The sequence below is a fragment of the Watersipora subatra genome, chromosome 1, assembly GCF_963576615.1.
Source record: "Watersipora subatra chromosome 1, tzWatSuba1.1, whole genome shotgun sequence".
In the NCBI taxonomy this organism is placed as follows: domain Eukaryota; kingdom Metazoa; phylum Bryozoa; class Gymnolaemata; order Cheilostomatida; family Watersiporidae; genus Watersipora; species Watersipora subatra.
Window position 1 is genome coordinate 77,909,107 of NC_088708.1, and position 14,980 is coordinate 77,924,086.

General features: G+C 36.0%; 1 protein-coding gene across 2 annotated transcripts in view; it reads left to right on the top strand.

The window, feature by feature from the left end:
- Positions 1-14,980, top strand: part of LOC137410471 (DNA-directed RNA polymerase III subunit RPC2-like) — a 31,256-nt gene that overhangs the window by 10,741 nt on the left and 5,535 nt on the right. For both annotated transcript variants that reach the window (XM_068095887.1, XM_068095888.1), the window contains 6 exons: positions 2,922-3,135; positions 4,193-4,317; positions 4,401-4,558; positions 9,584-9,698; positions 13,554-13,764; positions 14,760-14,865. In XM_068095887.1, coding sequence (XP_067951988.1) covers positions 2,922-3,135; positions 4,193-4,317; positions 4,401-4,558; positions 9,584-9,698; positions 13,554-13,764; positions 14,760-14,865 — 929 coding nt within the window. The remainder of the gene's footprint in view (positions 1-2,921; positions 3,136-4,192; positions 4,318-4,400; positions 4,559-9,583; positions 9,699-13,553; positions 13,765-14,759; positions 14,866-14,980) is intronic.

Consider the following 14,980-nt stretch of genomic DNA (forward strand, 5'->3'; position numbering starts at 1 on the left):
TTTTTTTTGTATTATATATTTTATTAGCTCAATGCATGCAGATATTTGTTTCCTTTCGTTTAAGTACAAATATGATAGGGTAATTAATTAACTACTCTCTGATCAGAAATGACTTGTACAAAGCCTGCTAAATCCCTATCATGCGGTTCTTAACTATACGCAAACTCTGCCAAACTGTACTAAGCAACTCGTGGTAGCAAAAGTGTTCATCTGCTATGTGGGCATGTTACGCATTTTTATGTCTACTCCATCTAATTAGATTTGAATTAGAATTTAATTTGCTATCTGCTATCAGAGACGCCCAAAACTTAAGAATAGGTCTATGGTTGAAACAAACAGTTACCGTAAAACCTGTATTTGAACGCCACTTTTATTTGAACGCCACTTTTATTTGAACGCCACCTCTATTTGAACGCCACTTCTATTTGAACGCCACTTCTATTTGAACGCCACTTCTATTTGAACGCCACCTTTATTTGAACGCCACTTTTATTTGAACGCCACTTTTATTTGAACCCCACTTTTATTTGAACGCCTCCCTTTATTTGAACGCCACTTTTATTTGAACGCCCTTTCTATTTGAGTGCCACTATGGGAGAAAGGTGGAACAATAGAGCGCCTCCCTTTATTTGAACGCCGCTTTTATTTGACCGATACTATTTGACATTCTCTATCTTTACAAACCAATAATAGCAAATGATCAGTAGAAAAGTGCCCGCAAAACCCTACTAATAATGATTCAATTACATCAATAACAATTAATTAGTTGGTTGTTTCTGTTCGTATCGAAGTTTGTTTTCTAACTCCAAATCTTTAGGTTTTTTGTTATTAAAAACTCGATTGCAACACCATAGAAATAGTTAGTAACTATATCAGGCTAATAATGGTCTCTTTTTTTAACACGATCTTGATACTTTGATGTATGTGGGAAAAAGTTTTCGCACATACATCTATGATGTATGTGCATTTATGATGTAAAATGTTCTACTACGCATTTTGAGGCTAACATTTTGAGATTATTTTGATTACATGAGGTTTCTCTTCATTTCCGCTACAACTTTCTGTTCAAAGTAGCATCATGTAAAAGTTTTGTTCTGCTAAAAAATTGTTTGGAGGCTAATATCAACTAGCTCAGCTGTACAGAGCACGCATTGAGGTCAGAAGACATTGTGGAAGGTATTAAACAGTCAGAAGAATATGAAATGGTTCCAAACAGAAGCAACAATCAGAACGCAACTGGCCAAGCAAACGATGCTAATATTTTTGTTTTAAAATGTTCATTGTTGTGGCTGCATGTATTCTAATTATGGTTTGTTTATGTCACTTGTTCTTGAATCTGTATTTTTAGCATTTGATAGATTGTTATTATTATTATAAAGCTTGTGAATTTGGAAACTTATAGCGCATTATTTGAAAGCATGATTACGGTAATCTGAAATCAGCTTACAATAGATCAAACTCTTAAATCCTGTTCTATTGCACATAAAAAGCCAGTTTTGGTTACAAACTGTAGCAAACATATCGATGAGTGCAATGAGCTTTTATGCAATCTTATTAAATATAGTTATAAAATGAAAATGTGCCTTCAAATTTAAAATGAAATAAAAAACTTTAAACCTCCAAGAAATAGCAACCGCATGCTATAAGATCAGCGTGAGTTAATTGCTAGCAATAGGTATCAACTGGTAGAAACATGTATCAGTGTCTTCATGCATATTTATTTAAAAATCCATGACAAGCTGGATTTAAGTTAGCAAATTTCATGCTTTCAAAAGGGTTAATGTCGCACCTCCCGAAGGAGAGTGCAAAATATAGGCAACATTCGATTCGCCCGGGAAAGGGTTAAATTTATCTTCTTAACATTCTGGCGATGTGTTTGAAAAATACAACGCCACCCTAATAAAGCGCCACTTTAAGGGAGGGGTTGAAAAATAGAGCGCCATGGTGTTCAAAAAAAGTTTTACCGTATTCTATAGCCGTAGAAGCTTCAATCAGCGCTAGGAAGGGATATTATAACATTGTTATTTTGCGGAAAAGTGAAAGCCAAAAAGATACATTTATATAGTTTAAATGAAAACTCCAATGATAAAGTTTATTGTCATTTGGCATAAAGCTTGACCAAGTCTTTTTGTGAATCTAATTGGTGTTTGGCACATACTTTGTTAATTCGTATATGTTCACACCTGGTCACTTCATTGGTCACCACTCTGGTCACTACTTCGTTCACTACTCCGGTCACCACACCGGTCACTATTCTTGTCACCACTCCGGGCACTATTCCGGTCGCCACTCTGGTCACTATTCCGGTCCCTACTTCGGTCACCACCTTGGTCTCTACTCCGGTCACCACTGCTGTCGCTACTCTGGTCACCACTCCAGTCGCTACTCCGGTCATACTCTGGTCATGTCATTGGTCACTATTCCTGTCACTACTCTGGCCATTACTTCGGTCACTGCTTCTGTCACCACTCCGGTCACTATTGCAGGCTCTGTTTCTGTCACTGCTCCGGTCACTGCATGTTACTGTTTTAGCCAGAGTCTGCTCAACACAGTTGATGCTAGCACATCTATAACACAATTATAATATTCCCACTATTTTTCGTAGAAATGCCAGTTATCAGTATTTTTAGAGAAAGATATTTTTAACTGATGATGAATTCGTTCCATGAAAACTTGATGGGCTTAGTATTTGGCAGTATACGGTGTTAGGAAAATAGTCAGGACATATAGAGGACGTTGTATACTTGAGACTAAAAAGGTCTCTAAAATTAATTGCTTAGCAAAAGTTCAAATATCATTTTAATGCTATTGTCAGTTGTTCATGTCATAGGAGTCATCTTCTTTATCCAATATGCGTCCTAGTCATGTGACACGAGAGCATGACCACTATATTTTCTACTCGTCTTTTTTGCCATATGCAGAAACACAACTCACTTGGAGATAGAACCATTCACTCTACTTGGTGTGTGCGCCGGGCTCATTCCTTATCCGCACCACAATCAGTCGCCACGAAATACGTACCAGTGCGCCATGGGTAAACAGGCTATGGGAGTCATTGGCTACAATCAGAGGAACCGTATAGACACGCTCATGTACAACCTTGTCTACGTTCAAAAACCTATGGTCAAGTCTCGCGTATGTCTATGATTGATACATCTACTACTGATATGTGTACTGCTGATTTCTACTACTGATGTCTACTACTGATATGTCTACTACTGATATGTCTACTACTGATACATTTACCACTGATATGTCTACTACTGATATGTCTACTATTGATACGTCTACTACTGATACGTCTACTATTGATATGTCTACTACTGATATGTGTACTACTGATACGTCTACTACTGATACGTCTACTACTGATACGTGTACTACTGATACGTCTACTACTAATACGTCTACTACTGATATGTCTACTACTGATACATCTACTACTGATACGTCTACTACTGATACGTCTACTACTGATACGTCTACTACTGATACGTCTACTACTGAAATGTATACTACTGATATGTCTACTACTGATACATGTACTACTGATACGCGTACTACTGATATGTCTGCTACTGATACGTCTACTACTGATATGTCTACTATTGATACGTCTACTACTGATACGTCTACTACTGATATGTCTACTACTGTTACGTCTGCTACTGATACGTGTACTACTGATATGTCTACTACTGATACGTGTACTACTGATATGTCTACTACTGATACGCGTACTACTGATATGTCTACTATTGTTGTGTCTACTACTGATACGTCTACTACTGATACGTCTACTACTGATACGTCTACTATTGATATGTCGACTACTGATACGTCTACTACTGATATGTGTACTACTGATATGTGTACTACTGATATGTCTACTACTGATACGTCTTCTACTGATACATGTACTACTGATACGTGTACTACTGATACATGTACTACTGATACATGTACTACTGATACGTGTACTACTGATATGTTTACTATTGATACATCTACTACTGATATGTCTACTATTGATACATCTACCACTGACTCACAAGTTTTTACATTACTTATAAACATTTTCATTGGTTTATAACTGTCTGTCACATGTGGCTGTTCATCAGTGCTAGCAGATTAATATATTAACAAAGAAAGTCCAGGCCTGTTTTGCTGTATCACGTGAAACATATTGCAGACCATAGAACTGATCAACTTTGAGAAGCTGCCAGCTGGTCAGAACGCAACAGTGGCTGTGATGAGCTACAGTGGATACGACATTGAAGATGCCCTTATATTAAACAAAGCCTCATTGGACAGAGGGTGTGTCACTTGTTAATTTATTAGAAATGGTTTTTTTCAGCTCTCAGCTGTGGTTTTCTATGTTCTTCCTTTTCTCTTTGCAGCTTTGGGCGATGTTTTATGTACCGGAATCAAAAGTGCCTCTTGAAGCGCTACCCGAATCAGACATTTGACAAGGTGATGGGACCCGCTTTGGATGCTGTCACAAAAGAGCCAATTTGGAGACATGCAGCCCTCGACTCAGACGGCGTCGTTTCTCCAGGTATTTGTTTACTTTTTCCTTGGAACTGTGTAATAAAACTTGTTTTATTTCATGAATCAATTTTGTACATAATATTACATAATATCTCTAGTAGTACAGTGTCTCTTCAATGTATAATATAGATTCAGAGTGTGACTTTGGCTACAATTATTCTTTAGAATATAGTTCTTACCCTAGTTAGTGCCTACATACCTCTGGTAGTGTGTTGACTGTAGGTATAACTTTGATATAGTTCTTACTTTATGTATAATAATGTGGCCTTCAATGTAGGGCTTACACCGGGTTTAGCACCTACCTTGGATGTAGTACCTACCCTGGTTGTAGTACCTACCCTGGTTGTAGTACCTACCCTGGTTGTAGTACCTACCCTGGTTGTAGTACCTACCCTGGTTGTATTCTATTTCACATATACATACTAATGACAAAATGTTCATATATATCTTATATATACAGTATATAAGTCTCAAAGTTTGTCGTCTGTCATCGTTCAGTCTGTCTAGCTATAATGATTAGTATCTAGCATCTAGCAATGAAGAATCCGTAAGATCCCAGAAGATTTGACCTCGGACCCCGGACCCCCCCCCCCCCCGTTCACCAGGCGATAAATTAACCCATTTAGCTACGGTGAGATACAAGTGATTCATTGGGTGATATGAGTCATTATTTAGGTGAAAATACGCATAGCACTCTGCGTTAAGGCATAACGTCACTAGAGCTTACTCTCACGGCTCTTATTAGTAAGTTTAGCAATACCAGCGTACTCAAATTAGCCATTGGCATTGTGCCAGGCTAATGGAAAGAGGCAGGCGACTACATTACCTGCCACTGTTTGTAATCTGATTTTTAATACTCGTGCAACGCAAAGTATTCAGCATACTTGAAGTAAGGTATACTCACAAAGTATACTCGGCATTCTGCAAAGTACATACATATAATTATGTGTATACTAGCTGTACCACCCGGCGTTGCCTGGGTAATAAAAAAGTCTTTGGACAGAAAATTGATTTGTCCTTAACATATAACAACATTTACCATTCTAACTTTCAAACTACATAGCATGAGAGAAGTGTTTTCTGTAGTTGAAATAAATTAGGAGAAAAAATAAAATAAACTGTTTTCAAACTTTGTCAAACAACTGCAACTTTCAAACTTTATATCATGAGGGAATGATTTTGTGCAGAATAGGTTCTTTTCTTTGGAGGTATTAGACAATGTGTAACTTCTGAGGATACATGTATTTAACAGATTAATAAAAAAATATGACAGAATATGGTAGTATTTTGTGGTTGAAATTTTATTAGAACAATGTCTGCCAAAAGTGGTTGAATGAAAAATTAATATTAATAATAAAGGTTGGAAACTAAGTAATAATAGGTAACAGTGATAGGACAATAAACAATGGTTAAACTTCAAACAGATATTAAACTCGAATTAAAATTAAAAAATGCAAGATGCAATAAAAACGATAACGTAACAAACTTTAAAAACTTATATTATAAACTTCAAAAGTTATACAAAGTTTATAAATGTAATAAAAGAATGTAAATTTACCTATATGTATATATTTCTCAAAATATATAGATGTATGTAAATATAAGAGCGTGAGGAATAACTGATACTAACAATAAATCTTACAGATAATCTTACATTGATCTTGCAAATGTTTGTTGTAAAATGTGAAAATAATTACGAATTACTAATTGGTTAGGTTTAGAAGGAAAGATGTGTAAGCTAATAAACAAAGCGAGCACTGATAGAAAAAATTTTAAACCACGCATTTAACGAACGAAATATTCGGCTGTTGAGGAAAGGAAATATCGCTTTTTACTATACTATATCGCTTTAAAAAAAAGATAATTAACAAAATGAATAACATTTAACAAATTAACTGATACTAACAATAAATCTTACAGATAATCTTACATTAATCTTGCAAATGTTTGTTGTAAAATGTGAAAATAATTACGAATTACTAATTGGTTAGGTTTAGAAGGAAAGATGTGTAAGCTAATAAACAAAGCGAGCACTGATAGAAAAAATTTTGAAGCACGCATTTAACGAACAAAACATTCGGCTGTTGAGCAGAGGAAATAGCGCTTGTTACTATACTATATCACTATTAAAGTGAATTAACTAAAATTAAATAAATTAACTAATTTATTATTTGTTATTTAATTAAATTAAAAAATTAACAAAATAAATAAAAATTAACAAAATAAAAACAACTGTAAAGGTTTTCAAATTTTTTCAAACAACTGTAATTTTCAAACTTCATATCATGAGGAAAAGGTTATCAAACCACTGTAAATTTAAAAGTTCATAACTTTCAGCGACATATAGCTTTTAATAACGTACAGTTCAACCTATTCTAGCGGAACTGTTCTAGTGTTGCTAACCGAGTTTTTCGAGATCTGAAACAATTTTTCCCATTAAAAAAGCTTATGTAGATTTTAATCCGTTTCAAGATGAGAAAAACTTGGGTAAATTCGGAGATATACTTCGGTAAAGTATTTTTTTCAACATTTCACACCATAAGCTGTACTGTATACAGCGTACTATAAATAGAAACGGTTATATATAGATCATGTTTAATTTTAATAAAATGTTTTATATTTATGACAATGGAAAAAGAAATCAAAAGTAAACATTTCGTACGTTTGGCTTTTAAAACATCCAAAGCATTAAAGGTTAAAATACAATACTGAAAATTGCAAAAATGAATAATGAAACAGCCAAAATGCAACAGATAGTTGCAGCAAAAATCGTGGAAAAAGAAAATATAAACAGCAATGGCCTGTTTACTTTACACCTTTAACTTAACAACTTTACATCTTTACTTAACAACTGTAACTTTCAAACTTCATATCATGAGGAAAATGTTTTACACAGGACAACTAAATTAAAAATAAATAAAAAAAACTGTAAATGTTTTCAAACAACTGTAAACTTAAAAGTTCATAACTTTCAGCGACGTATAACTTTTAGTAACGTACAGTACTTTTAGTAAACGAACCTTGGTTCTTGAACAATCCGTTCCAAAAGGTTGTTATGTGTTACCCGTTAGGTTAGGTTATGTGTTAGGTTGTTCTAGCGTTGCTAACCGATTTTTTCGAGATCCGAAACAATTTTTCTCATTAAAATAAAATTATGTAGATTTTAATCCGTTCCAAGATGAGAAAAACTTGGGTAAATTCGGAGGTATACTTCGGTAAAGTATGTTTTCAACATTTTACATCATAAGCTGTACTGTATACTGCGTACTATAAATAAAAACGGTTATATATAGATCATGTTTAATTTTAATAAAATGTTTTATATTTATGACGATGGAAAAAAAAATCAAAAGTAAACATTTCGTTCGTTTAGCTTTTAAAACATCCAAAGCATTAAAGCTTAAAATACACTACTAAAAATTGCAAAAATAGAAAATGAAATAGCGAAGAAATGCAACAGAAAGTTACATCAAAAATCGAAGAAAAAAGAAAATATAAATAGCAATGGCCTGTTTACTTTACATCTTTACAGGAGACTCATCATCCAAAACAATTTAGGGTAAGTCGACCGGAAGGGTTAACTCCCTAGCAAATTTCTTCGGTAGAGGAGGCGTCGTCCCACATGGTTTCTCCCTTTTTGTAAAGAATTTACGAAGCGTGAAATGCTTTTCATTTCCAAGCGTTTCCGGAGCTTTGCTAATTGCAATGCGCATGCTTCAGTTTAGTCGAGAACCGAAATTATGTTCAAGCTCCGAGACAAACAAAATCTTAAAACCTTTGGTGAAAAACCCAAGGCTAAAATAATTAGCACACGCACGGCTTTATAATTTATACGAAAACGCATCAGATCGCTATGGCGTAATAGCTCAGTGGTAGAGCAGACAGACCTTCGTCGATGAGAAAGCCGTCGTGAGTTCGAATCCATCAGATCGCTGAAAATCTAGATTTTAAGATCTATAGCCGGATTTTCGACACACGGACTTTGAGAAATATATATATTGATATATATATAACTTATATATTGATATATATATATACTTATATATATAACCTATATATATATATATTGATATATATATAGGGTATACAGTCAAACATCGATAACTCAAACTTCACGGGACTGAGCGAAAGTGTTTGAGTTATCAGAGCCTTCAAGTTATCAGCACTGTCACAAGTCCATGTATTTATTAGTAGATACATGTACATATACAAACTATAATATAAATCAAAAGCATAAATAGCTTGTTTCAAATTAAATGCTTCTAATGTAAAGTTGAAAAATCTTTTATCAAAAAGCATAGAGATTTTTCTATCACTTGAGATTGGTTTGTTGTTTGAGGTGATGTTATTGCCGGGATGCTTTTTAGATTAAAATTGGCAAAACTTGATCGCTGTTGAAATGCGCAGAAGAAAAGAAATCTTTTTCTTTTGAGCGTTTTAACCAAGATCAATTTTGCCGATTTATCTTGAAGTTGATGCGAAGGTTACCTCACTTTTCCTTGCTTCCGAAGGGCCATCGCTACGCGGATGTTTGGTAAAATCAAATTTCACCAAACCTTTAGAAAAGTCATTCACAAAAATATTTTGCCGATGATGGTAATAACGACACCTATGAACTACGAAAAGTTGAGGTTTACCGCTATGGCTTGTAATAAAGTGGTTTTCTAGAGCAATAACAACCATTTCGGAAGGCGTTAAGCAAAAAACTGTTCGAGTTAACAAAGTTGAAGTCGAGTTATCTAAAGCAATTTATCATTACATGGGAACAGACCAAAAAAACCGTTCGAGTTAACCATGTGTTCGAGTTATCCGAGGGCGAATTATCCATGTTTGACTGTATATACTTTGGGTGCAGTATGTATCTTGAGTATAGTAAGAACCTTGAGTACATTACATAGCCTGAGTACAGTACATAGCCTGAGTACTTTGCATGTTTTAATTGTTGCTCAGGTTAATCATACTCCTTTGTGGTTAGGTTACTTGACTCGCTGTTTAAATGGATGTTGAGCATCAATGTTTGAGGGTTTTACAGGGCAGAAGGTTGAGAATAAACAACTACTAATAAACAAATCAATGCCTGTTGTGAACGCTGTCACAGCTGCCGTAGGCCAACCAGCTCAACCCGAATACAGAGATGTTCCTGTCACGTGAGTTAACATTTCATCCATAAGCATTTGTCGATTCATCCATAAACAGCTCCAAAAAAGAGCGTGGATGTGTCACATTGCTCTAGGTATAAAGTTATGCAGTATTATACTTTTGGATCTTATGTGATGCAACTGTGTTAGCCCTTGTTCCAAATTTTTGTTGAGTTCTCATCACAGAGTTAGTTTATGCAGAGGTTATTTTATATATTGAAGCTTTCCCTACTTTCAAATGAACTAAAATATGATTCACACTTAGACATGCTCAAGCACTGGACAATAACTAGTGGAACATTTTATGTATTATATATTGTAAATGACATTAGCCTCTAACAGGGGTACCGCTTGAACATCGGTGTGCAGACACTAGATGCTAAAAAAACTGTCATTCGTTGAAACAATCAAATTTGATTAATTTATTGTCCAGGCCTACTCACACTGCTCTACTGAGTGCTGCCAGTGCTGATCATGTTTATGAAATGTTTAACACTTTCAGGGTTCACATTTCTCGCTTCCAATCAAACTCTCATAGAGATATTTCAGCGGCACACGTATACTATCAATCCCTCTATTTTCATGTCCCAGTCTGAATAGATAATAAATTTGTACTTATAACTACACCAACTCATGTTTTATACATTCTACACAACAGGAGGTGCTTACAATGGTTACGTGCTTACAATGGTATGTGCTTTCAATGGTTGTTTTCTCGCAATTGTTTATAATTGCGTTGTTTACCATTTTTGCTTTAGGACATTACACGCTGGACAACTATTATTATAACATGAACATCTAGTCGAATAAGCTAAAATCATTGATTTGAAGATATTATTCCAGTTTGAACTCATATAGTAATAGAATGCTCTGCTCTCCCAAGCATCCCTAAAATTTTGTTTTGAAAAAGACGGAGGATATATAAACACGATTTGAAGCATGGATTCATGAGAAATGACAGTTTATGTGGGAGAGATTCTATTATCGTATACCTAAAACAACCAAATTAATGCTAATCCTCTGTGTTAATTTATTTAACTACCCGCTGAGTTGAACTTATAGCTCCGAGTTGAACTTATAGCTCTGAGTTGAACTTATGGCTCTGAATTGAACTTATGGCTCTGAGTTGAACTTATGGCTCCGAGTTGAACTTATAGCTCCGAGTTGAATTTATAGCTCTGAGTTGAACATATGGCTCCGAGTTGAACTTATGGCTCCGAGTTGAACTTACGGCTCCGAGTTGAACTCATGGCTCCGAGTTGAACGTATGGCTCCGAGTTGAACTTATGGCTGCGAGTTGAATTTATGGCTCCGAGTTGAACTTATGGCTCTTAGTTGAACTTATGGCTCTGAGTTGAACTTATAGCTCTGAGTTGAACTTATGGCTCTTAGTTGAACTTATGGCTCTGAGTTGAACTTATAGCTCCGAGTTGAACTTATGACTCCGAGTTGAACTTATGGCTCTGAGTTGAACATATGGCTCCGAGTTGAGCCTATGGAGTTGAACTTATGGCTTAGAGTTGAACTTATGGCTCTGAGTTGAGTTTTTGGCTCTGAGTTGAAATTATGGCTCTGAGTTGAACATATGGCTCTGAGTTTAACATATGGTTCCGAGTTGAACTTTTGGCTCCGAGTTGAACTTATGGCTCCGAGTTGAACTTATGGCTCTGAGTTGAATTTTTGGCTCTGAGTTGAAATTATGGCTCTGAGTTGAACTTATGGCTTTGAGTTGAATTTTTGGCTCCGAGTTGAAACTATGGCTCTGAGTTTAACTTATGGCTTTGAGTTGGATGTATGGCTCCGAATTGAACTTATGGCTCTGAGTTGAACTTATGGCTCCGAGTTGAACTTATAGCTCCAAGTTGAACTTACGGCTCCGAGTTGAAATTATGGCTCCGAGTTGAATTTTTGGCTCCAAGTTGAACATATGGCTACGAGTTGAACTTATTGCTCCAAGTTGAACTTATGGCTCTGAGTTGAACTTATGGCTCCGAGTTGAACTTATGGCTCAAAGTTGAACTTACGGCTTCGAGTTGAACATATGGCTCCGAGTTGAACTTATGGCTCAAAGTTGAACTTACGGCTTCGAGTTGAACATATGGCTCCGAGTTGAACTTATGGCTCCGAGTTGAACTTATGGCTCTGGGTTGAACTTATGGCTTTGAGTTGGATGTATGGCTCCGAATTGAACTTATGGCTCTGAGTTGAACTTATGGCTTCGAGTTGAACTTATAGCTCCGAGTTGAACTTATGGCTCCGAGTTGAACTTATGGCTCCGAGTTGAATTTTTGGCTCCGAGTTGAACATATGGCTACGAGTTGAACTTATTGCTTCGAGTTGAACTTATTGCTCCGAGTTGAACTTATGGCTCTGAGTTGAACTTATGGCTCCGAGTTGAACTTATGGCTCAAAGTTGAACTTATGGCTCTGAGTTGAACATATGGCTCCGAGTTGAACTTATGGCTCCGAGTTGAACTTATGGCTCTGAGTTGAACTTATGGCTCAGGCTGATAAATGACTTCGTTTCTGTATTTGTAAAAATTTTAGAATAAAATAATTTAGGCTGGTAACCAGCTGGTATACACTAACCAGCTGGCCTCTCTATGATGTCATTAGGCTGGTATACACTAACCAGCTGGCCTCTCTATGATGTCATTAGGCTGGTATACACTAACCAGCTGGCCTCTCTATGATGTCATTAGGCTGGTAACCAGCTGGCCTCTCTATGATGTCATTAGGCTGGTAACCAGCTGGCCTCTCTATGATGTCATTAGTCAGAATCAGAGCATTACACTTACCAGCTGGCCTCTCTATGATGTCATTAGTCAGAATCAGAGCATTACACTTACCAGCTGGCCTCTCTATGATGTCATTAGTCAGAATCAGAGCATTACACTTACCAGCTGGCCTCTCTATGATGTCATTAGTCAGAATCAGAGCATTACACTTACCAGCTGGCCTCTCTATGATGTCATTAGTCAGAATCAGAGCATTACACTTACCAGCTGGCCTCTCTATGATGTCATTAGTCAGAATCAGAGCATTGCAAGTGAAGAAATAATAAAAATGTGCCCAGGGTCTGATCATAAAGATTAGTGTATAGTTTACTGGTAAATGTTGTTAAAAGAGTGTCAAATAACAAGAATGCGTGACATCGGGCGGATGAAAACAACATTTCATCTAACCTAAATAGCTCACAGATCTGTGGCAATCACTCCACAATCATATCAGTCAAGACAATGCAAATGCTCTAACAACTCTGTATGCTTTTGTATGTTTAACTGTGTTATGTTTCTGCACAGAAGCAATTAAATAGAGTATTAAATTAGAGAAATGGTTTATTGCACACTCCAGAGACAACTGATTTGATAACAGAAAACCCAAGTATTTATATGTTTGGTCATAGAAAAGCTTTGTAAAAAGCTACAAGCATTATTAATAGCTATAATGAGACAGTACTATATAATATTAGCTTGTATAAAGCTTTAGCTAATAAGCATAATGTTTGTTGGCAAAGTACCAATAATACTTGGCACTTGCATGACAAACTGTGATTCACTATCTATTTATTTGTTCAGGTGTATACTTGTGTGTAAATACATATACTTGTAGAGATATGTACTTGTTTGTACATGTAGACTTGTTTGTATATACTTGTTCTGTATAATTTTTTATATGCACTTGTTTGATTAGGTACATACTTGTTTGTCCAGGTATGTACTGGTCTGCTTCGACATGTACTTGTTTGTACGTGTATATATTTTGTAGGTATATACTGGTTTGTATAGGTAACTACTTGTCCAAATACAAACTCATTTGCTCTTGTATATGCTTATTTGTAAAGTCATGTATTTGTTTGTTAAGGTATAAAGCTCCAATACCGTCATACATTGAAAAGGTTATGATTTCATCCAATCAAGAAGAGGCATTTGTTATAAAGCTTCTTCTGCGTCAGACGAGACGTCCAGAAATTGGAGACAAGTTCAGCAGTCGGCATGGACAGAAAGGTGTCTGTGGTCTTATAGTTCCACAGGAGGACATGCCCTTCTCTGACCTTGGAATCTGCCCTGACATTGTATGTCTGTTGTCATCTCTCGCCAGACACTGGCTATAAAATTTAAATAGAAACCTACAATGGGTTGTATCTATCTAAAACCGTGATAGTCCTGTCACTAACATGAGAAAACTTTTCTAATTTCAAGTAATTTTGCTCTTTACATAAAATGCTGCTTGCTTTTGAACCGCATTAATGCTTTTTCTAAAGTATAGTTGAAGGAAATATGGCCAACCATCAAGAAATTAGTATTTTGACTGTAAATCCACAGGCTTACCAAGAAAATAATTGAGCTTACATTTCTGTGTACCTTCTTGCTACATATCTGTGTACATTTTTGCTACATATCTGTGTACATTGTTGCTACATATCTGTGTACATTCTTGCTACATATCTGTTTACCAGTTAGTTCAGGGATGTACTATCAATCACATCATCTGTTTCTTCTTATTGTTGTTAGATAATGAACCTCCATGATTACCCATCCCGTATGTGTCTGTTTCTTTTTATTGTTAGATAATGAACCCCCATGGTTAACCATCCCATATGTGTCTGTTTCTTCTTATTGTTAGATAATGGAACCCCATGATTACCCATCCCGTATGTGTCTGTTTCTTCTTATTGTTAGATAATGAACCCCATAATTACCCATCCCGTATGTGTCTGTTTCTTCTTATTGCTAGATAATGAACCCCATGATTACCCATCCCGTATGTGTCTGTTTCTTCTTATTGTTAGATAATGAACCCCCATGGTTACCCATCTTGTATGCGTCTGTTTTTTCTTATTGTTAGATAATGAACCCCATGATTACCCATCCCGTATGTGTCTGTTTCTTCTTATTGTTAGATAATGAACCCCATGATTACCCATCCCGTATGTGTCTGTTTCTTCTTATTGTTAGATAATGAACCCCCATGGCTACCCATCTCGTATGTGTCTGTTTCTTCTTTATTGTTAGATAATGAACCCCATGATTACCCAAACCGTATGTGTCTGTTTCTTCTTGTTGTTAGATAATGAACCCCCATGGTTACCCATCCCGTATGACTGTGGGTAAGCTCATGGAGTGTCTGGCTGGGAAGGCAGGTGTACTTGATGGACAGTTTCACTATGGCACTGGTATGTCTTTATTACTCGCTATATTATTGTTATGTTCATTATTGTTATGATCATACACTTATCTGTGGCTGATTACACCCTTGCACAAAGTTCACACTACTGCCCTATGGTCACA